This window comes from Ammospiza caudacuta, chromosome 12 (genome assembly GCF_027887145.1).
Source record: "Ammospiza caudacuta isolate bAmmCau1 chromosome 12, bAmmCau1.pri, whole genome shotgun sequence".
NCBI lineage: Eukaryota > Metazoa > Chordata > Aves > Passeriformes > Passerellidae > Ammospiza > Ammospiza caudacuta.
The window spans coordinates 13232764-13254406 of record NC_080604.1 but is presented as its reverse complement, the minus strand read 5'-3'; the positions used below and the strand labels follow the sequence as shown (position 1 = coordinate 13254406).

Here is a 21643-nt window from a genome sequence, read left to right as displayed (position 1 = left end):
TTTTATGTCAGTGAATTTTTCTGTGCTGCTAGTGGGGTATAGCAGGTCTGAGCTATATCTGTGCTCCTGCTGCCAACAGTCCTCAGGAAATCTCTCTTAGAAGTGATTGCTCCAGCTGGCTGGAATAAGCCTTCAGGTGCCATCACTCCCATCACTGTCCTTTAAACTGATGGGTAACTCTGGTTAGAAATATGGAAGGGAATCAGCTGTACAGTGCTGCTCTCTGCTGTGGTAGGAACCTCCCCTGCAGTCCTAGGGCACTGCATGCTGCTGTCTGCCTCTGCAGTGCTGCAAACTCTTATGCTCAAGTGAAGAGGGCTGTCTGCTCTCCTGAGTTTCCCAGCTTAACTCCCTGCAAAAGCATGCTTCAATAGTAACTTCAGAAGACCCTCTGCAGCCCAGCTTCCACATTGCTCTTCAAGAACTTGGGGGCATGGGGAGAAGCTAATTTAACCATAGGCCTTTAACTCAAGTACCTCAGTTAAGATTCTCATCCCCCAGACTGCCCTAAAGTTATGTATTTCTGCTTTTGCCCCTTCCTGCAGAAACAGATTTTCTCCCTTGGTGTGCTCAGAGCTTTAGGAGGTTGTTTCAAGAAGATTCCCAAGTACCCTTGTGTTGAGCCACTTCCATTTCCACCAGGCACTGAAAAAGTTTCCAGACTCCTGCTGCCCATCTTGGCATGTGCCATGCCACGCTTGGCTGGCAGCTCCCTAAATGGCAAATGCTTCTCAGATGTGAGCAGAGCACAGAGGATGAAGCTGCTGCCCCTCGGCAGGGTGCTAGGCTGTCCTACAACAGCTGCTTTTCATGCAGGTAGGGACAGAAAGGCTGAACTGAAAAGCCAAGGTCCATGTGGATGCATTCACTTGCTACAATAGCTGCCCTGTTCCACCTGAGTGCTGTGACACACCAGCCTCTGAAACTGGCATTAGCTCATGCTATCACAAGGAGAGCTTGGTCCCTAATATTTTAGATTATAGCAGATGTTGCACATAATGTAATAACTCTCACAAAGGGAGGCAGAGATGCAGAATGAGACCTACCAGATAGCTAATAAAAGACCTCATGAAGAACAAAAAAAAGCTGCTAGTGATTGCAGAGATACGTTGCCCCCAGGAAATTAAAAACAGGAATGCCCTGGCATATCCAATAAAGTATCTCCTTTGTGTCCATGTAAAAGTGCTGAAACCTCTGGACTATTAAGTAATTGAAAAGATGCTTGTAAGTTTTCCCCATACACTTCAGCTCCTTGAAAGTGGTCGCAAAGAAAATGAAATAGATCAGCCTGGCTGCTGTGCAACTTTATTTACCAGAGAAGCCAACTTCAGGGTGAACACAGGCGTCAATGCGCGCACCTGTGCGGGGCTGCCAGGCAGCTGCCGCTCGGTGAGGGGAAGAGGCGCCAGGCTGGAGCTGTAACGAAATGTGAATGGGAGCAGTGCACTCTCCATATCCTCCATGGGCATGTATCTGTCCAACGTCGCCGGAGATTTGGGACCCGCAGGGGGCCGGTGTGGGTCGGAGCCCGGCGCCTGTTTGTAGGCGGGGCCCATCCTGTCTACGCAGCCCCCTCGGAGGAAAAATATACAATATCCACGTATTGACACGATTTCTCTGCCCCGCTCCCCCGAGTTTGCCGTTGCCCGCCCTCGGCGGCGGGGGGAGCGCACCTGCGCGGCGGGCGGCCCGGGGCTGTGCGCAGGCGGGGGCGGGCAGCGCTCCCCGCCCGGCCCCGGCCCCGCCGCCGCATGCACCGCCCGGCCATAAAGCGCCGGGGAGCCCGGCCGCGCTCGGTAGCGCCCGCCGCTCCCGCCGGGCCCCCCGGGCCCCTCCAGCCACGCCGCTGCCCCGGGGGGCGGCAGCGCTGCCGCGATGCCGGGCTGGAGGAAGAGCCTCGCCCTGTGCCTGCAGCGGATGCAAGAGGACGGTGAGCGCGGCGGGGGGAAAGGAGAGCTGGAGGTGCTCGGAATTACCCAGTTACCCTCCGCCTCCCCTTTTCCTTTGGGGTGGTGGTGGTGATGGGTGTCCCTCTGGGAGGGTGATCATTCTCTGCTGGCATGGAGCTCGGCGGATGAAAGGACTGGAGGGGGGATGCTCTTCGTGCCGATAAACTTTGCCGCAGCCAATCTTGCTTTCCATCCCTGGGCTTGCTTGGTTTCTGCTTTTGTTTTTTTTTTCTTGTTAAAACGATGGGGGCAAACCTCAGCGCGAGGTGGCTGCGCGGTCCTTTTTGTCTATTTCGAGGGGCTTGTAGTACCTGAGCCCCAACTTTCTGAAGGTGCTGGTGATGCTGTTTTCAGCTGGTAATTTTCTCCAGCGCCAACTCCACCTGGGGAATAAAGGATTTGTAAATTGCACGGAGAACGTGTCACGGTAATCTGATTCCTATTGTGCCGCTTACTGTTGCTCACAGTGACTGTGAATTTTTTTGTTTACATGTTCAAGAGTGTGATGTTAAATAAATGCTGGACCTGCGGCTCATAAAAGCAGTGAGAAGACATCCACAAGGTGGCACAGCGTAAGGGAGGTTTAAACGTTGCACTCCGGCTCCTGCCTTTGTAGATGAACAGGGATGAGAGTGGTGGGGAAAGTTTGTCTCTGAAATCAAGTGCGTTTCTCCTGTACTCTCGTGAGACTCAGGTGCAGGAGTTGATCCGGGATAGGCAGAAACAAGCAGGAATGCGTGTTTTATAAAACTGCTGCTTTTGTGCAAAGTAGCTAATGGCAGGCTTTTCCTTTGGACCCCTTCCCAGACTACCTCTCTAGACTGTTCTAATCTGTAAACAGACTTAACAAATATATGAAGTGGCACTGCTGCAGCATTTCATGTGAGTAATGTAAGAATTGTGGAATTCTCTGAACCTGCTGGTTAATAAGCACAGAGAGAAATTGTGCTGTTAGATCCCCTGCAAGGTGTTAGGACAGAGTCATTAAGCTGCTGTGCCTTTCTGATGCTGATTCCTGGCTCCCACTGCTTTTAGAGAGCACCATCTATTTCTGCTCCTGGATTGCTCTAGGACCATGGCTTTCCCTTGGTGCTTCCATCCACCTGAGATAGAGCTGTTAACAGTCTCTTGTCCTGCAGAAGAGTGAATCAATCCCCTGCTCAGCACACCGAGACCTGTTGGCATGAATTCAGCCCTGTTATGGTGCAGTGCTTTGTAACGCTGCCTTGCTGCAGCTGGCATGGATGCTTTTGCACCATTGGATCAGGGTGACTTTGGGAGCCTTATTAAACATTCACAGTAGGGACCTCTTTGATCTACAGCTGTGCTGGGTTACTTTATCTGTGACTTCATACGTGTATGTACTGGCTCTTGTGTCTGGCTCTGTGTAATGCCTTTCCTTCTCATCCCCCTTCCCTCTGATTTCAGTCCCAGCACTGCAGTGAGTCTGTGGCTGGTGTGTGTCCCTTTGAGTACATTGCATTTATTTCTGTGGGTGGTTCACAGAGTAGTCAGTCTTAGGAAGGTGCCATTTAATCACAGAATGGCTTATCTGGTTGGATAAATCTTGCAGGCTTGAGCTGATACGCTGTGTAGAGAAAGATTAGCTGAGCTTGGAAGGACTTCTTTCCCTTTTCTACAAGGCATCCGGTTTGATGGTTGTGTTATAGCATATACCTCTGCAGGGGCAGCAGAGGAAGTACTTGGTAATGTTTTTGTAGCACTGCATTGTTAACAGGTATGTTAGAGAAGGTTTTGCATCATGATGTGTCCCTGTCTGTGACAGGAGGATTGGAATTAGATGATCTTTAAGGTTCCTTCCAACCCAAACCATTCTGTGACAACACCGCAAGAAACATCTGCACTGTTCACATTTTGATTTTGCAAACCAACCTCCAGCCAGTATATGAAGAAATATTGACTTCTCTTTTTCTTTATTCAGAGCAAGTTATGTCTGCCTTGTTGGCATCTCTATGCCTGTGTAGTTGTGATAGTTTTGGGGTGTTTTTGATGCCCAAGCTGGGCAGCTTTTCTCCCAGGCATGTGTACTCTGGCCCATCAATTTGTTCACTTCCTCTGAGGACCATAGTACTTCAGCTTCCAAAGGAAATGTCCTGGTGTTCAGCAGGAGCACAATTGTAATTAGAAGAGTGGTATATTTTGGTTTCTGAATATAAAAGTGATGAGCACCTCTTGCAATTTGCAGCCATTCAGAGATGATGAATTGAAAGCTTCATTAATCACAGTTCGTAGAAAAGGTCAGCCATGGTAAGTCATATAGGGAAATGCAAGGTATATGCAAACTGTGCTGAAGTATGATTGCCATTTCAAATACCATGCACAGCGAGTCTCTTCATGCACGTTTTGCCTTAAAATTTCTGTCTCCTGGAAGATGGAAGTGACTTCTGGCCAGTAAGCAGAATGCTTCATTATATAATGTGTTGGTTTTCTCCACTATTAAAAGACTTGTAGGGATGGGATATTCTACTGCTTATTGTGTTTTGTGCAAGGAAAAAAAATTGATATCAATGACTTAGAAATATTTGGTGGAAAATGTGTTTGCTCCAGCCTGCATTAATAACAGACCTGTTACTCCAAAATCATGGGGTTCATCAGCTCCTCTCTGCCTTACTGTGGTGTAGTCTCAGGCCTGAAAGAAGAGGTTAAAGCATATGGTCTGGCTTTCTGTCCGTCACTGTGTGTGCAGAGCTTTGTGGCCAGATCTTCTGCTGATTTCTCTCCCTGATAACTCATCCTCTTTTGAGGCAATGATGAGAACTAGCTGGCCAAGCCAGAACCTTTTCCATCCCAGTTTCCACCCATCCTGTTGCTGTCCTTTTTGTGAGGACTGCAGGATTTGAATTGCATTCTTGCTGCTCCAAGGTTTTCAGTAGCAGAAGCAGTATAGGCTAATTTCTGCTTCGGTAGCAAGAATGTACGTGGGCAGGTGGGAAAGTCTCTGTTTTTGGCACATCTGAGTGGATGTGGAAACTGTGTGTCTAGAAAGGATAAACTGTATCTGCAGACTGAGAAGCGGAGATACTTTTATCCAAACTGGTGAAACACAGTGTTAGCTAGATGGATGAGACTTGCGTAAGATGGGCGGGTCACGGTTGTGGGCAGACACCCTTTGCTTAACCTGAGATGTTTTTCTGCTTTTAGGGGGAGGAAACATGGAGTTTCAGTGTGAATTTAGGTTTTTGATACAATTGCCCTTCCTCTCCCAGATGGTTTATCTTGAGTAAAAGCAAAAAATTTGACTCTCACCCTTAGAACCCCAGTATGATGACTTATAAAAATAAAGAAATCAAAACTGAACCTTATGAAAGACTGAGGTAATGAGATTATAAAATGTGAAGTGAGTTATCTAACCCTTGCTTGAGTCATGAGGCAGGTAGCAAGAAGGGGAAGGGGAAAGAGACAAGTCAGACCTGCTTCAAAAAGTGACAATATAGCAGGGTTATGTTGCTGCTATTTGCTTCCTTCCCTTGTATACAGCTCTGTGCTCGTTACCTTGGAAACAGCTGCAGGAGCATATAGGGGCATTTTGCTGCTGTGCAGCCGTGGGCAGAGGTGTCCTGTGGTGCATGGAAAGGAAAATCTTTCATGGTGCAGGTTGATTTGCAGGATGAGGGCAACAAAGTAAAAACCCATTGGAAGATCTCCCTTTCTTGGCTGCCCTGTCTTGCTGCAGGTACAGTTTGGCAGGAGTGGGACCCTGGGGAAAATTTAGCAGGGGGGTGGATTTTCATGGTTTTGGCAGAGCTATTTAAATTTTTGTAATAGGAAGGTAAAAATATCTCAACAGTCTGTTTTGAGGAGGCTTATAACAGCTGGGCTATGGACATCAGGTTTTTATTCAGTTCCTCAGAACAATGTACTGGGATGTTTTCCTCAATAGCTCTGAAACTATGTCCATGACTAGAAATGGGATTCTTCTTTACTTATTCACATGCATCAGGGTGAAACATCCCACTAAGATGGAAATTTGCTGGGTTTGCATGATTAGCAGAAAATTAGGTCTTTCAATGGGTTCCATGTTTTTGTGATATGCATGTGATGTGTAGAATAACTAAAATAGAATAACTGCTAAAAATAATATGAATTTTCTTTTGTTCATGTACCCATAAACATTTTGATCTTGCAAATGGTATAGTGTGCATAACTTTAAATCAGTTGAACTATTCTGCTATTTAAAATATCGTGGTTTTTCTTGTGCTTACCATATCAGAAATAATTCAGTCATGTGGAAAGGTTTTTTTGTTGTTATCAGGTTGTCTTAGGACCATCTTTCAGTGCCATGTTAAGTCTATTCCATTTTAATACATTGCTTTACAGAGTCCTTTTGTCCAAACCTACAATGACATGATCCATTATAGTGGCACTTAATGATCAGTAAAGAAATTTGGCTGTGTAGCTGTCACTTAAGTAGTGTGCAGTTGAAATGGTGTGGCTGAAGGGCTGTTACATCTGTGCACTGTATGTGGTGTATTTAATGTATTTCTGCATGTGACACTTCTGCTTTACAGTGTGTCCAGGCTTTGTCAGAGATGAGGACTTGCTCACACGGAGCTCGGGGATCTATGGGCTGCTGTTTGTTGGCAATACTCATTATACAGGCCACTGCTTTGAAACAAAATGTAAAAATAGAGGTTCTGACCCTCCAATGAAGTGTGGTGAGGAATTAGGATTGCATGAAGGCTGTGGTGGTAATGCTTAAGGGATAATGCTCACTTATCAACCTGATGGAACAGCTGAGCAAATCCTGCTAGACTTTGATGGGGTCTTTTTTCACTCATTAATATGCTGATGGGGATTTGGCACCCATTGAGTGAGTAATAACTCACTCAGTGCACCCGAGCACTGTGCTCACTGCTCCCCTCCTTGCTGCTGTCACACTGCTCTGACTTTGGGCTGCTGCTTTTGATCCCATACTTCAGCAGTCTGAACATGTAACTCTGATTGAGAAGTCCTGCACAACCTGGGGATGAAGCCACAAAGGTTTTATGGAATGACTCCAAAGCTTCATTGAGATTTGATTAAAGACAGATTAATCATTATTTTGCTTTTTGAAGTGATGTACCAGATTTTACAACCTGAATGTGCTCTTATATCTGCAGGCTTTGGCTCTATGAAACTGAATGGACACTGTGGCTTCTGCTCTCTTGTTTATGTTAGTACTCTGTGGGGATTCTTGTGAAGAAGTTTTATTAGCAATATTGAGTGATGATGCTCGGTGCTGACAAAAGCATCAGCTGCAGTGGTTTGGCATGCTTTTCCATTAGAGCTGCCAAGATTGGAAAGTGTGGGGGGAAACCTTTCAGGATGCTGAAGACCTTGATGGAAACTATGAATTGTGGTAGCCAGGAAAATTTCAGCGTGAGAAGAATTGCCAGATCTGTCTGGAATCAGGCCATGCTTGATGTTCTCCAAACCTGTTGGTGTTTCTATGGACTCATTCCAAGTGTAGTGGAAAAACACATGGGAAATTCCCAAGAAATGAATGTGATGTTTGAAACTGTTCCAGAGCTGTGATTGCAGCGACTGACCCAGAGATCCTCTGATGCTCGGGTCTGCACTGAGAGGAAGATTGCTCAGGTTAAATAAGGGTGTGTGACCAGTCTGAGGTGAACTATTTGCTGTGCCTTTTTTTCATTTGTTTGTCTCTTCTAAGTGGGCACAAGTGGCAGAGCTGCTTGGTGGGTAGGCAAAAGAAGGCTGTCTACCAGGGCATGAGCTCTGTACCAGGTTCTCTTTCTATGGTTAAGACTGTGTAGGTCTTCCTACAAGTGTCCCATTTTACTGACTGTTTTGTTAATTATAGACCTCATTATGACAGAATAAAAGTTTTTTTTTTTTGAAAATGAAATTAACTTAAAGGTGTAAATATAGTAGAATAATTATAGGGGTAGAGCTCTATTGAATTTGCCTCTTTGTAGACGAGCCCCAAGACAGTGAACCAGGCATTTCTAGAGCTCTGTGTCACATAAATGGAGCCATTTCTTTTAAAAGTCAGACCTAACCCTTGACATTCAGAGCAGTGATCTATGTGCAGAATGCTTAGATCTTCTAGAAAAAAGTCTCTTTTCTAGAGGAAGGGGAAAACATTTTCCCCATGATGGTCTCTTTAAAGATCACGAGTGAATGTTAGTGATGATCCCATGTGTATGGGAACTGCTCCTGCATTCATGTCTTGTGCCAAAGGCAGTCATACCATCTAAATGTCTGTTTGTGTTCCTGAAAGGAGTATAGCTACTGTGTATTGACACTGGTGTAACTGGGAGTGGAACATGGGCAACATTTGATTGAGAAAATAAATCCCATGCTGGTGGTCTCTGTTGGAAATGGGAGCGTCTCTTTTGCAGCGCTTGGTGTGGGTGAACCACGCAGTGGAATGGAACATTCCCTCTTGGAAAGGTCTGCGCTTTGTCCACTTATTCTTGGTCTTGTTCTATGCTCTGTCCATTGAGAGAAAAATGTAGTGAAACTTTTAATTTAAAATTGGAATTGAATTTTTGTCTGCTTGTTTTGTCAAAAGAATGAATTACCTTTTGTTTTCTCCAATTTTCCTCCTCCTCTGTCTTTGGAAAATAAAGGAATTTAAATAAGTTTGTAAAATTTATTTGTTTTAGCAATTATGGTGATTTCCCTGTTACTGACTCTCCCCCTCATTAATGTTAGATGAACTTGGCATCTAGTAATTACTGGCTTTCACTTTTCAGCCAAAACTATTTTCTGGCTTCAGCAAAATTTGCTGATTTCACTGAGAGTGTTGGGAGAGCTGCTTTCCACTGGGAAATTAGTTCAAACCTTTTCCTCTGACAGCTCCAGGTATATGGCATCAAGACCACTCAGCATTTAAGGAGAAGGGTTATCATGGTATTTGAGCTCAAGGAAATGCAGTGCATTAGGATGGGGTTAGATCCATGTCTTATCTGCATTAAGTGGAGGTGTCAGTGACCCTGCCAGCTAAGCTGCTGTGTCTTGATGAGTAGAAACCTCTTGCTGAGGCCACAAAATAAATTCAATGCTACATTCTTCAAGTTGTCTGTAAAGTAAGAATTTTTTGCTTAATGACTTCATTTCCACAGTGAACAAAGCACTAGAGAGCTTTTGTTTTGGGAATTATATTAACATTGGCTGCTGCTTTGTTGCCAGTCAGAGGCTTTTCAAGGTATTTATTTGGATTACAGGTGTTGTTGCCTTTTCTTGTACACCTGATACTGTTAGTCATCCTGGTGACATTTCATTAATCTGTACAAAGAAATAAAAGTCCCAGCTCACATTTGAGTATTGCCTCATACAGCCCAAGAGGGGAGCTGCTACTTACATAAAGCCTGAGAGATCTCACTTGGGTCCCATGGGATGAGGCTGAGATTAGCCCCTGGATTTTTTTTCTTTCTGTCTTTTATTTATAAAAATTTCAAAATTCCTTCTTTGTTCTCAATGCAAAGTTGAGCTGAATGTACAGAGTCTGTGCACAGAAGACTCCAGTCTTATCCTTGGTCCCATTTTGATGACAGCTGTAACCATGGAAGCACAGTATAGATTGTAGGGTTGGGAGTGGAGGGCTTGTCCTCATTTGCATCCCCTTGCAGCAGAGGCCTTGAAGATTTAGCAACAAATGAGATACAAAGAAACAAGGAGAAAAATAAGATAATAAGGCAAACTGTCAGGTAGTGTGACAGTTTTGCAGAAATTAGTGATGCTAAGTTGCTCTCTTCTTACTTGGTGCCAATGTGCTTTTCTGGTTCAGTTTTTCTATGTGTGTTCAGGAAATGATGATGATTCCAGGAGTGGGGGCTTCCTCATTAAAACTATCTTGCCCAGATGCATAGCTTCTGATTATTGGAAGTCAGGGGAAATTCCCTGGGGCTGTCAGAGTGGGATGAATTTAGTGAAGAGCTGGGAGGATATGTTAGTATTCATAGCAGCTTGTCTCAGGGCTATGTGTTAATCCTGAGCAGAGGGTACAGTTGGGAATGAATATTTTGTTTCTAGATTAAATGTTCTTTTGTGTTCTTTCATCTTGAAATAGGAGGCAGTCAGTCTCAATACTGTACATGCAGTCATGTCTGTCAAAACACCCTCACAAACTTCCCCTTTGAGGTTAGAGGGCAGGTAGGTCTGTGTGAGGTGGGGTGGTGCTGTCTCAGTCTTCTTCCTCTTGGGAGCCTTCATCATCTTTTCAGCCTTCCTCCACCTCTGGTTCTCCCCTTAAAGTTGTGGAGGTTCCTTCTCAGCTGGAAGGTGGCTGCAGGTAAAATTCTTGGGCCCTGTCCCCACAGACAGCTGAGCCTGGTGTGCTGCCTCCAGGTTGTTTCAAACAAAAGCGAAGTTCAGGCATGCTGCAAATCCCACGGCAGGCATTTAGATGAGATATTGATGCTGTGAGCATGCTCCAGCTCACTGGCCATGCTTTGCTACTCCAGAATCTTTCACAGACTTTGTGAAAGATTTGCATTCTACCCAAACACCTTGTGCAACAGCAGCTGGCTGCATGAAATAGCTGCCTTGCTCCCCTACAGATCAGGCTGCAGCCCAGTGGTAACTGCAGCAATTCCAGTGTGGCTGGCACTTAGTGATGAGTTGGTTGGTATTGGGGATTGAGCCACAGACCTATTGGTCCTGTGCCTGTGTTCCTGACTGAGCACAGGGCTTGCAGCAAAATAATTTTATCATTTAGTTTCTCAGAGTGATGGGGTATTTTTCTCATTTGAGATTAGTGGGACTGAGGGGTTCTGTGTCACTCTGAAAACCTCTGCATGCCCCAGTCTTTGTGTCTGCAGAACATGGGTAGTGACTACACTTTAAAAGGTTTTGATGCTCAGATCAAAACAAATATGGAAGTGCAGTTATTAAGTGTAACTTCATGGCTGTCTTCCTCTGCTTAGTGTTTTCATATTCATAATGATACCAATTGTGCCAAATATTTGAACAAAAATGAGGTAGAAAACATCTTTCTGGCACAGGGTTGCAAATCTATTGCAGCATAGAGCTGGACAGAACAAGAAGTTCTGTTTATGTGGATAAAAATTTCCCTGTACAGTAATGAACTGTGCTGTGAGTTTACCAGCTATCTAATCTAGTTTCCGTCCGTTACACCAAGTGATAATCCTCTAGCAAATTTGATGCTGTTAGGAGCATATCTGTCAGCCTGGCTCTGGCTGCACATCTAGGCAACCTGCCTTTGAGGAATTTCAAAATTTGTTCTAGTCAGTCATGCTGCTTCCTCAGCCTCTGGAGGCTGCATTTCACATGTAACAGAAAGCTGAACTGTCTTGCTTCTGTAATTGTATTTATTCTGCTTTTCCTCCACCCACCACCGGCCAAGGCTATTTGGCCATGTCTAGAGAAGGCTCTCAGGTTGTTTTCTTGGAATATCCATTGTAATTGGCTTTTTGGTATATCCTGTCCTACTTTAATATAATTCCTTCACTGTTACTGTGCTTATACAGGGACTTGTTAGTGAGTGGGTGAGGGGATCAGAAAGCAAAACGTGCAGACCAGGCTGGGGTGCTGGTTTCTCCAGGGCTTGCTGGCTGTAGGGTGCTCTTGCCTGGGGATGAGCTGTACAGCCCCGTGTGCCTTTGGCTCCCAGAGCCAGGCTTGCTCTCTGGTGAGCCCTGTGCTGCTGTGGCAGCTGGGCCTGCCCTGCTCCTTGGGGCTGCCCCTGCCAAGGGTCACTACTGCCTGGGGAGGTTCAGTGACAGGCAATACTGCAGTGAATGCCATCCAGTTTCTGTCTCTGAATAATTAACAGGGAGATTGGCCAGGGAGCGCTGTCCTCTGCCACCCATCTGCTTCCCTGCTGTTACTTGGAGCAGCTGCTTGTCTCCAGGGGCTTCTGGGCAGGGCAGGGGGGGCAGATTCCTGCCTACCCTTTGTTGTCTTGCCACTGACACACTTAGTGAGCTTTTACTCCTTGGGGTGCTGTTTTTCTGTGCTTCTCTTTTGTGCAAATTCACACCATGGTTTTTAATTGCAAGCTGCGATGGTAATTCTTGGTTTCAATGCTGTGGTGGAGGGCACAGAGGTGGAGTGAGGGGCAGGGACTGGAGGAGTGCAGAGTGAGGAAGGGGCTTGTTTCACTGTTATCTCCCTCTGCATCTGTGAGCTTCTCATAGAAATGCAGCTCCAGCACAGCTGGCTGTAGGCTGGAGGTGCTGCCCAGCAGTGTGCAGGAAGAGTAGCACTGAATTGCTCTGCAAGCAGATCCCCCATGCTCAGGTGTGATGGACATGCTGGCAAAGCCCCCATGGAGAAGGGGGAGGCCTGTTCAGCACCGTGTAAAGCAAAACCACAGACAGAGCAGCCCTGCACTGGAGGAGCAGGTGACGATGGCAGCCTCTGCAGTTTCAAAGCAGCTGAGGAATTCCCTGTGTATATGACCATGTGCAAGTTTTTTAATGTGACTCTAACTCTAGAGTGAATTGGCTCTAGAGGCTTTTCACAGTCCCTCAGCATGGTAGGATAATGTAATATTTTTATTAGCTGTGGCCCTGTACAGTGGGCTGGTCCAGCATTTGACCTGTTGAACTTGAACACCAAGTAAGTGACGGCCAGGAAGACACCCCTAAAGTTGTGACAGCTTTTCAAACTCATGCCAGGGCACTGTACCCCACTGCAAACTCTTCCCCAACTACACCTTTTCTCATTTAGTTTCCTGCTGAAGCCCAGCAGATTTCCTGGGATGAGTCACTGCTCTGAGCCAATGTGACAGTCGGTGTGTGACTCCCATCTACCTGTCACCTCCTCAGCCTGCCACTAACCAGCTGGGTGGGTTAGCCACTGGCGACCTATTTAACTCATTTTGACACAATGAGTGAGTCAGGCCCACAAGTCAGAGTTGAAATAGACCTTATCAGACAACACTCAAACTTTGAGTTGTGCTGTGGAAGTATTGCTGATGGTGTTTTGGGGAGCATTTTGTGAGTAAAGGAGTAGAAGTCCATGAAGAAATTTTTTAAATGTATTTCCCTCTTTCTTATTCATAAAAATTTGAATTTGAATGAAAAACAGCAATTTGGGGATGGATAGGGGGAGTAGAAAAACAGTAAAAAACCCCATAAATACAACAGTATTTATGCAGCTGAGTAAGCAAGAAGATGGAGGTACACTGGTGCCATGATTGGATGGAGGTATTGGGAAGTGCAGCTCTCCTCCAGTGTATAATATTCACACTTCACCGCATGAGAAGACAGACACAAATCTACCCATCCTCCACAAAAAATCCTTGTGGAAAGATGTTCTTTTCCCAGGAGGTGTTTGTTTCCAACCAAAAGAACAATTCCATCTTCCTGGCTGGCTGTGGTAACCCAGCACTGGGAGGGACCTCTGGGTCTACTTTCCCTGCAAGTGAGATGTTAAAGCACCGATCATCCAGGATAATCCTGTTTCAGGAGCTCATTGATTTTTAGCAGAGGGAAGTGAGTTAAAATGATGAGTCACTGACCTATTTGAAAATGAACAACCTCCTCAGTGCCATTAGGAGCTGGGAGTAGATCATCCTGGACCAGAGCTGGTAAAAGGGGATTAAAGGGTCTCCTTGTGCCTGCTGTTGCTCTACACTCTGTGTGGCTGCTGTTTGGCTCGTTTTTTTTAATGGATGAAGAAGCAGCACACCTTGTATATAAAAAGCCAACAACTTCTTGTGAGTGTACTTGAAATTTAAGTCTAATCCTTATTAGCCCTGCTGTAATTGTTACAGAGAAGGAAAGGGTGCTATGCTGTTGCTGAGATGTGGCAGTGCTGGATAGCTGGAGCTGCTATAAAGCACCTCTCCCATTAGAGATGCCCTTACCTGGGGATATCTGAATTGAACAGCAGGGAATTTACCTGCAAAATTTCTTCTTGGCAAACTTGTGCCTGCCCAGGCTGAGGAGCTGCTTGCTAGTTCTGGGCTTTAGGCTGCCACAGGAGATGTGGAGATCTGAGGTCTAGCCTCCTTTGTAAAATACTCTGGGATTCATCTTCGAGAGGTGATGGACAAAATGTAAAATTTTAATTTTAAAATTTAATAATACTGTAATGGGGTTTTTTTTGCTTCTTGCATTGTAGACCAACAGAGAGCCCATGGTTACTTGCTCTCTTACTATTTAAATGTCAGTCCCCACTTCTTTCCTGTCTCTGGTACCTGCGCAGGGCTTTGGTTTAATGAAGTGTAAGTCTGGTGCTGAAATATCTTCTCTGTTTTGTGCCAAGCCTTGACTTTGGGAGTTCAGTCAGTGTTGTGTGCAGATATGATCAATAAAGCTGCTCGTGATGTACTTTGCTATTAAGTCTTACTTCATTGATTTATGGAGTACCAGGAACTAGGGGAATAACATGGTTAATTAAGTTAATTGGATTGTAAGGTCCACAGGGATTGTGCCTTTCTTTGTATTCTCTGAAGCACCTCGGACACCTCTGATCACTATAAAATAATGACTTTTTCTTTTCAAATGCTGGCAGTTTGAACTATTTAGTGGCTTTAAAACTAGATGCATTTCAAGGCAATGAATTTCTACATGGGCCATGGAGATTTGGCTTTGCAGCCTTTGGCTTTGGAGGCCCAGGTAGAAATGGAGAAATAGACTTTTAATAGAATTTAGATAAATAGTCCCAAGGAATCTGGAGCTTTGTATTTGTTTGCCAAGATGTCTTGTGGCGTTGTTACCTATGCTCTTAGCAAAAAGTCTGTGGGGCAACTTCTAGTGTGTTTGTGTTTTATATCTTGGCCTTACAGCTAATTCTAATTATAGTCTTCTTCCATCCAGTAAGATATATGAAGAAATAATACATCAGGCTCTAGATAGATTTATTCTGTAGCATCCATTTTTCAGGAAAGTAAACAGATCTCCCCCTGTCTTAAACGGAAATTTATTCTGGGTATATGAAGTCAAGTCTTGCACAGAGGTATTCTTCTGCAGATTTTATTTCATTGAATTTATAGCTTCTCTTCTTCTCCAAGGGAATTGGAGTCTTAAACCTTCCATTATAGGTCTGTAATTTATGTTTTCAAAATTCAATGATTGTTATCTCTCAGTGTTTTTATGAAGCTCTGCTGTGGAGGTGCTCAGATAAGGTTGTATATTAAATATTGGCCAATTTGCTAGGAGCAGAACTGGGATTATAAATTACCAGAAACAGCCTCAGTCAGCATGAGCTGGTTCTTGTGTTAATGTCTTTAACTTCCTTTGAAGAATTAGGGAAGAGGAGCTGTAGAAAGACAGACTGGATGAAGCTGTGATGTGGTGGCTGGAAAAATGTTCTTGTGTTACTTGGGCAGTGATGAATTGTCACTATTCACAAACAGATTGAGTGAGATTCCCCTGGCATCTTTTGAGGGTCTGGTAAAAGCCAACCCTTCTTTTAATAACCTCCTGAAGAGAAAGAGAATATGCTCATTAAATTTTTAAGATGGCAGCAAGTTGAAAGATGTTGCAAAAACACTGGTGAGGAGAGCATGGGCTTCATCTCTTGAGACATCCTCAGGAAAATTCTGATTTCCATGACTTTATAGCAAAAGCAAGGTATGGAGGATACATGAAGACTGTATTTGTTCCTTGTATAAATTAGAACATTTTTATTTAGGAAAAAGGGGGATGGAGGGAGAAAGCACTTCTGTGCTGCTTGGCAATGCACCCATCAAGACAAGAAAGTTATTGAAACTGGATTTACCTAGCAATTTGTTTTGAAACTGTACTTATCCTTTAAAGGTTTAAATTTAGACCTGAGCTATCTGTGCCTTCTTTGCCACCCTTTTTTGGGATGTTCTGTGATTATTTTCCATGTTTACAGTTCCACAGGGACCAAGTACTCATCTGAAGCTGGAATTTAAACACTTGGCTTTGGTATGTGTGGGGGTTTTTTTTAGGTTGATGTTGGTTTTTGGTGGCTCTTTTGTTTGGTTATTTTTTGTGTGTTTTGGTTTATCTTTTTCCCCCCCAGAAGTTTAACATATTTTAAAATAGGACATATCCCCAAATCCAGTTGTGAGAGCAACTTGCCATTTTTCCTCTTTGTTTGATGGTCATTTTTCTTACTGTTGTTTTTCAAAATGAAACAAAGTATCATATAAAATTCTACTATTTCCATAATGCTACCTATGATGATATAAATATAATTGAGCCACTTCCCCTCTTGCCCCATCTATCTGTCTTGTCAGGAAAACATTTAATCCGAACTGTTGCTTGCCCAACTTGTGTGTACTATTCTGCTGCATATGGATATGAAGCTGTCCGTGTAAAATTAATTTTGATGTGAGAAATTTCAGGGTTTTTTGTTACTAAATAGAAATCGAAGATTTAGTGTGCTTTTCTTTTTCCTTGGTGGGGGGGAAAAAAATCTTTCTTTACAAAAATACCTTCCTTATAAAAGTGCCAACATGGTTTTTCCAGGAGTAATTTCTGTATGTGGTTGGTACAAAATCAGAAGTACCCAAGGAATACCTGCCCTGATAGTAACTGAACTATGTGAGGACAGATTTCTGAGGCATCCAAGTGTTGCGTGGCTTGAAGGAGGAATTGATGTTATGTGTTTGTGGTTATTTGTATGGTTGAGTTTTTCTCTCTATGTGGATTTGTGTTTTAAAATCTTGCCTGCAGACATCTGTGTTTGCAGAAGCAGCTGTCACTTGAATGAAGGACTGTCTCCTTGTCTGCTGTGCCTGATGTAGGCGTAATCTTACAGTCCCAGTGCCAAAATTATTGGCAGCAGTGTGATTAGATGGAGGCCAGTGGAGGTGCAAGCAGTGCAGGGCACCTTGCTCTCTTTTGTGTGGTCATCCCTGTGAACAGAGGGTGCTGGTGTGGGTCTGCCAGGTGTTTCTGCAATGCCTCTCTAGCTTCTCCCCCATCTTGCTTTGAATTCCCATTTTCCAGGATTTTTCCAGCTGCTACAAGAAGCTCATATAACAAGCTAGGAGTATCTGCTTTATCAGCTCTTTCCAATGTTAGTAAAACTCCTTTTCTCTTTAATTTTCACTGTCTGGTTGTTACAGGCTCTCAAATTAGTTTAGAGAGCTTGTGGTAGGTGTGGAGCTGAAGCAGGGAAGGGGAAGCAATGCTTCTGGAGGAGAGGATGAGGGCTTGCCCAGGGCTCCACTGTGGACATAGTTTCCACATCTCTAAACCCCCTGGAATACAAATCTGGTATGGAACAAGGAATTTTTATCCGGGTCTTCTGGTGTAAGTCTCTTAGAGCCTAAAGGATTGCATTATTCAGGGTCTAGTCTTGCATTTTTACATGTGGAGCTGAACAGATCTGTTCCTTCTTCCCAGCCTCCTGAGTCTTCTGGGAGGCTGCTGCTTTTCCCTCTCTCAATATTTGATAGTGGGGTATATATAAAACTATATATAATAGCCACATTTAAGCACTTCTGTGAGCAGTGTAATTGTTACCTGCCAGCTTCTCCCAGTGGTGTAGTGCTGGTGTGGGCACTGCATTACCTGTGTGAGTACTGCCAGATTTCAGCTGAAATCATGAAATCCTCTCTCTCTGCCAACAGTGATGGCTGCCATCACAATCTTTATACCAAGGGACACAACAAGCATAAATGTATCTCTGTTTTAACCACCTACACCCTGGAATGCCATTGCTGCTACAGATCTCTCTGCATCCACCTGCTGCTCAAATGGCAGCATGGTTGTGGGCTGAGATGTCCTGAGTTTCTCTAGCCTGCAGAAGGAGTAACCACTGAAAAACTCACAATGGAATTGCAGAATGACAGTGCTTACCTGCAAATATTTGTGTGAGAGGGACAAATATCAGTGCTGGAGAAGGAGGAGAGACCAATGAGATGAGCAGAAATGCTGGTGCTGATCTTTTTGGTCAGGACCAGAAGCTGCACTAGGCAAAATGCCATAGTCAGTGAGTAATGAGGGAAATCCCAAGACATCTGGAGGAGGAATGCTGAAGTGCTTCTGGAGGAGAAAGACTGACAGATGGACTTAAGGGCAAAGCACTTGTAAGAGCTCCTGAGCAGAGAGAAATTCAGAAGCTGAATCTGGTGGAGAGATGTGAGGTCAGTTAGGCACCTTTGTTCTGTGAATCCCTAACTCCCCTTACCTCCATCCTGAACACATGCAGCAGTGAGCCTCTGGAAGTTGTTACATTATCTATACGTGTAGGCTGTTTCAGGAAAAGCACCAGCAATCCATCCAGAAAAAAAAAAACAACAAACAAACAAATCAAAAACCAAACCAAACCCAAAAAATCCAACAAACCAAAAAAACAAGAGAAAAGGGAATAGTAAAGCACCTTTGAACTGCTCCAAGTGCTGCCTCTGCAGTGGATACATTTTCCAGCAACACAAATCACTGCATTGCAAAGAGCAAACCAAACAGGGGAGCACCTGAGTACTAAAATGAGCTCTGAAATGCAAAATAAATCCTTGCAAGTAGCTCAGCAACAGCTCATTTAATTCTCAGGTTGGTGCTGCTTGGGTTTTGGTTTCTTTTTTTTTTTTTTTTTTTTTTTTTTTGTTTTTTTTTTTTTGTTTTGGGAAAGGAATGAAACAAGATTTAAGCATTAAAAGCCTTGAAGTAGACTTTCCCCATTATGAGGGTTCTTTTGCAGCAAACTACTAAAGTATGCTAGGAAGATTTTGGTGTAAAAAGAGGGAATAACAGTTTTAGGCTGTTTGAATTGGCTGGGAGACTGAGCAGTGCAATGAATCTCTCTTGATGTGGAGTTGCAAGGAGTTCTCAGGCATTTGTCCCTTTTGTGCCCTGGTACCTCCTTGGTCTCATCTTCCAGTGAATGTTTCAGTCCTCCCTGTCCACAGTCTCATCTAACCCATCACAGGAGCATTTGTCATCTCTGAGGTCAGTAGAAGAGCACAGCAGCCCACACTGCAGGAATCAAGCCTTTGTTTGTCCAGAGCCGCTGTGACTCAAGAGAGGTGCTGGCCAGATTCTCACTGATCTGCCTGTGCACTTACTCTGGGTATCTGGCAGGTCACAGTGGACTTGAGAGCTCACCTATCTTCTGCTCTTGGCATGGTGATGCTGGAGTACCTAATGTGAATCACTTCATATTATTATCAAGGTTGATATGGACCTCTGTAGGGGGATAGAATATAAGAAAATAAAGATAGTGTAGAGAGTAATCTTACCCCTAAGGAGTTGCAGCTGGGTCAATTAGCAAAGATTGGGAACAGGCCTGACTTTACCAGGCCACAGGTGTAACCAATGAGAAGGACAGTGCTATAAAAGAGTGGGGTGGCTGGGTGAGAAGGGAACTGGAGTCAGTTGGCTGCTTTGTGGAGAAGAAAAAGTCAATGCTCTTAGGAGCTGCCCACAAGAAACACCAAGAAGGAATGAAACTTTTGTGATAAGGAGACAACAGCATGGAACCCCTGCAATAAGATGACAACAGACCTCTTCTGGTGAGTTTTTTCATTTTTATGGCTTCTTGTCTGCTAAGACCTTATGCTATCTTTATTGGTGCCCCAAACCTCTGATGGACATTGTGACCTGAAAGAAGAGGCTGTATAACTTTCTCTAGAGCTTCAAAACTGTGACTTGCAGAAATGAGGCAATAAAAGACCAAATCTGGATAGAATACAAGAAGATAAATGCAAACTTCTGGCTTTATCTTATGATGAAAAGATGCAGGAATACCTTTTAGGAATAGTGTTACAGCTTGATAATTTGACTTTGTAAATGTGATGATTTAGTTGTTCTGGCCTCCAAAATGCACTACCCTGCCCTGCCTCCTTACCCAAATAAGAATTGTAAAACTCTTAAACTGTTGAGAAATACAGTTACAGCTCGGGTCAGAGGCAAGCAGAAAGAATGTGCAGGAGTCCCCTTTGCTGGCTTTGAGACAGGAGAGAATGGAACTAGAGATTTGGATAAAAGTGAAATTTGAGTTGTTCTTCAGTGGAGGTTGTGATTAGTGATTCAGATATGCCAGTCAGTCCATTAAATCTTAACCTTACTTATCAAGTCCTCAGAGATCTCACTTCCAAAGCAGAAGGCCTGTGCTGGTGGCTAAGGGCAGAGAGAAAGGAATGATGGAAACATTTGGTGTCCCACGTTGGAGCAGTGTCTGGGCTGGCTGGCAGATTGCCTCTTTCATCTTTGTTGGCCTACTCAAAAGACCAGCTAGCTGGTGGAAATCCCTGCTGTGCTGATTCTTAAAGATCTTCATTTAGGGTAGTCCCTTCTGCCCCTATTTCCTCCAGCATGCTGCAGGCATTAGTTTAATAGAAATAAAAATTGATTAGTGTGGTCCCTAGTGAATCTTTCGGGGGTTTGGCAGCAACTGCAAATAATGTGTGTGAAGCTGTTTAGTGAAGGGGTGAGATGGCTGTTATTCCTCTTAAAAATTGATCAGTGCTATTCCTGGGTATTGATCTGAGCTTCCTGGACAGAAGAGGAGCCAGCCCTGTCCAAGGGCACAGGGATGGCACTTCTTGAGGAGGCTGGGAAAGCAGCTCACTTTCTGGGACAAGAAAACTTATTCTTTATCCCATCTTGTATCTTAACCTCTTCTTTCTAACAACTTTCCCTACAGTCATGCTTATGGGTTTGGGTTATGGGAGTCCCCAGTGTTTAGCACCTGATGGAAGCTGTAAAATGACACTGTGGCTGAACAGATCTAGCACATGTCAATGTTCTGTATTTGCTTAGGGGAAGCACAGTGCATCCCCCAGACATAATTCCCACTGTAATGGCTGCAGGCAGGATGACACTGCACCAAGGAGCTTTTCTTTAGCTCACTCCTATATCCTGTTTAGTTGGTCTGTGATAAATATATTGATGAAAGTCTATATTGGCTGACTGGGAAAAGCAGTGTCTCTACAGGTGGCTCCAGTCCTTGTCATCCTTTCCTGTTGCTCTTCTGAAGGGGCAGCAGCCTTGAAGGGAGAGTCGGTGCTGGTGCCATCCTTAGTATGGCATGGAAGCAGTTTTTCATTGCTGTCTGGTACCGGCTGCAGCAGAATAATCCTTGCTTGAGAATCTCTTGGGGCTTTCATGACTGTTAATTATTAATTCCCCTCTTTTCAGTTTTTTTGGGGTGTATGGCAGAGTTTTTTTTTTTGCACAAATCTCAGTCCCTTGCCACCTTCACATCCCACTGAAGATTATTTAATGACATACAAGTATCTGCACAGAACAGGGCTGCTGGTTTTTGGGTGATGACTGTATTAGCTGTGCTGCTGACAGCTCCTTGCATTTTGTGCTGGAGGAACGCTTAAACAATGAAATAAGCCCCTGGGGAAAGAGGTAGGAAGGCTGCTGTTTGATATTTAAGGCTTGATTGCACAAGGAGGGCATGAAAAATCAAGCCCCTTGGGAAGGTGCCAGGCACGAGGCCCACACAGAAAAGGATGCTGGAGATGCCTGGACCATGTGCTGGCTGCCCCATCACTGTGTTGGGTGCCTTTGCAGTGACTGTGTGACCCCTGGGTGACACTGCAGGAATGGAATTGCTGTTAATTGCAGCAGTCTGATCCCTGGCTGTGCCTTGCCAGGATTTCCTGAGAGATTTGCTTTACTAGATCAGGCTTCTGGGGGGTTAAGCACAGCAACCCTTGGTAGGTGGTATCTGAAATAGCTAATCTAGGTATGTCAAGATACATATTGTGTTCATCTGTTGAACCTCTTATTTGGATCAGTGGGTGATGGTCACTCCATACCAGAAAATGTATTTCAGCATTAGTGAGTATTCAGAGGATGGAAGAAGAATTAATGACATGATTA

The 21643-nt window shown here is 44.3% G+C and overlaps 1 protein-coding gene across 1 annotated transcript in view; it reads left to right on the top strand.

Moving 5' to 3' along the window:
• The first annotated feature begins 1875 nt into the window (after positions 1-1875).
• Positions 1876-21643, top strand: part of GRIP2 (glutamate receptor interacting protein 2) — a 247092-nt gene continuing 227324 nt past the window's right edge. Inside the window, exon 1 of the mRNA XM_058812879.1 lies at positions 1876-1930. Coding sequence (XP_058668862.1) covers positions 1876-1930 — 55 coding nt within the window. The remainder of the gene's footprint in view (positions 1931-21643) is intronic.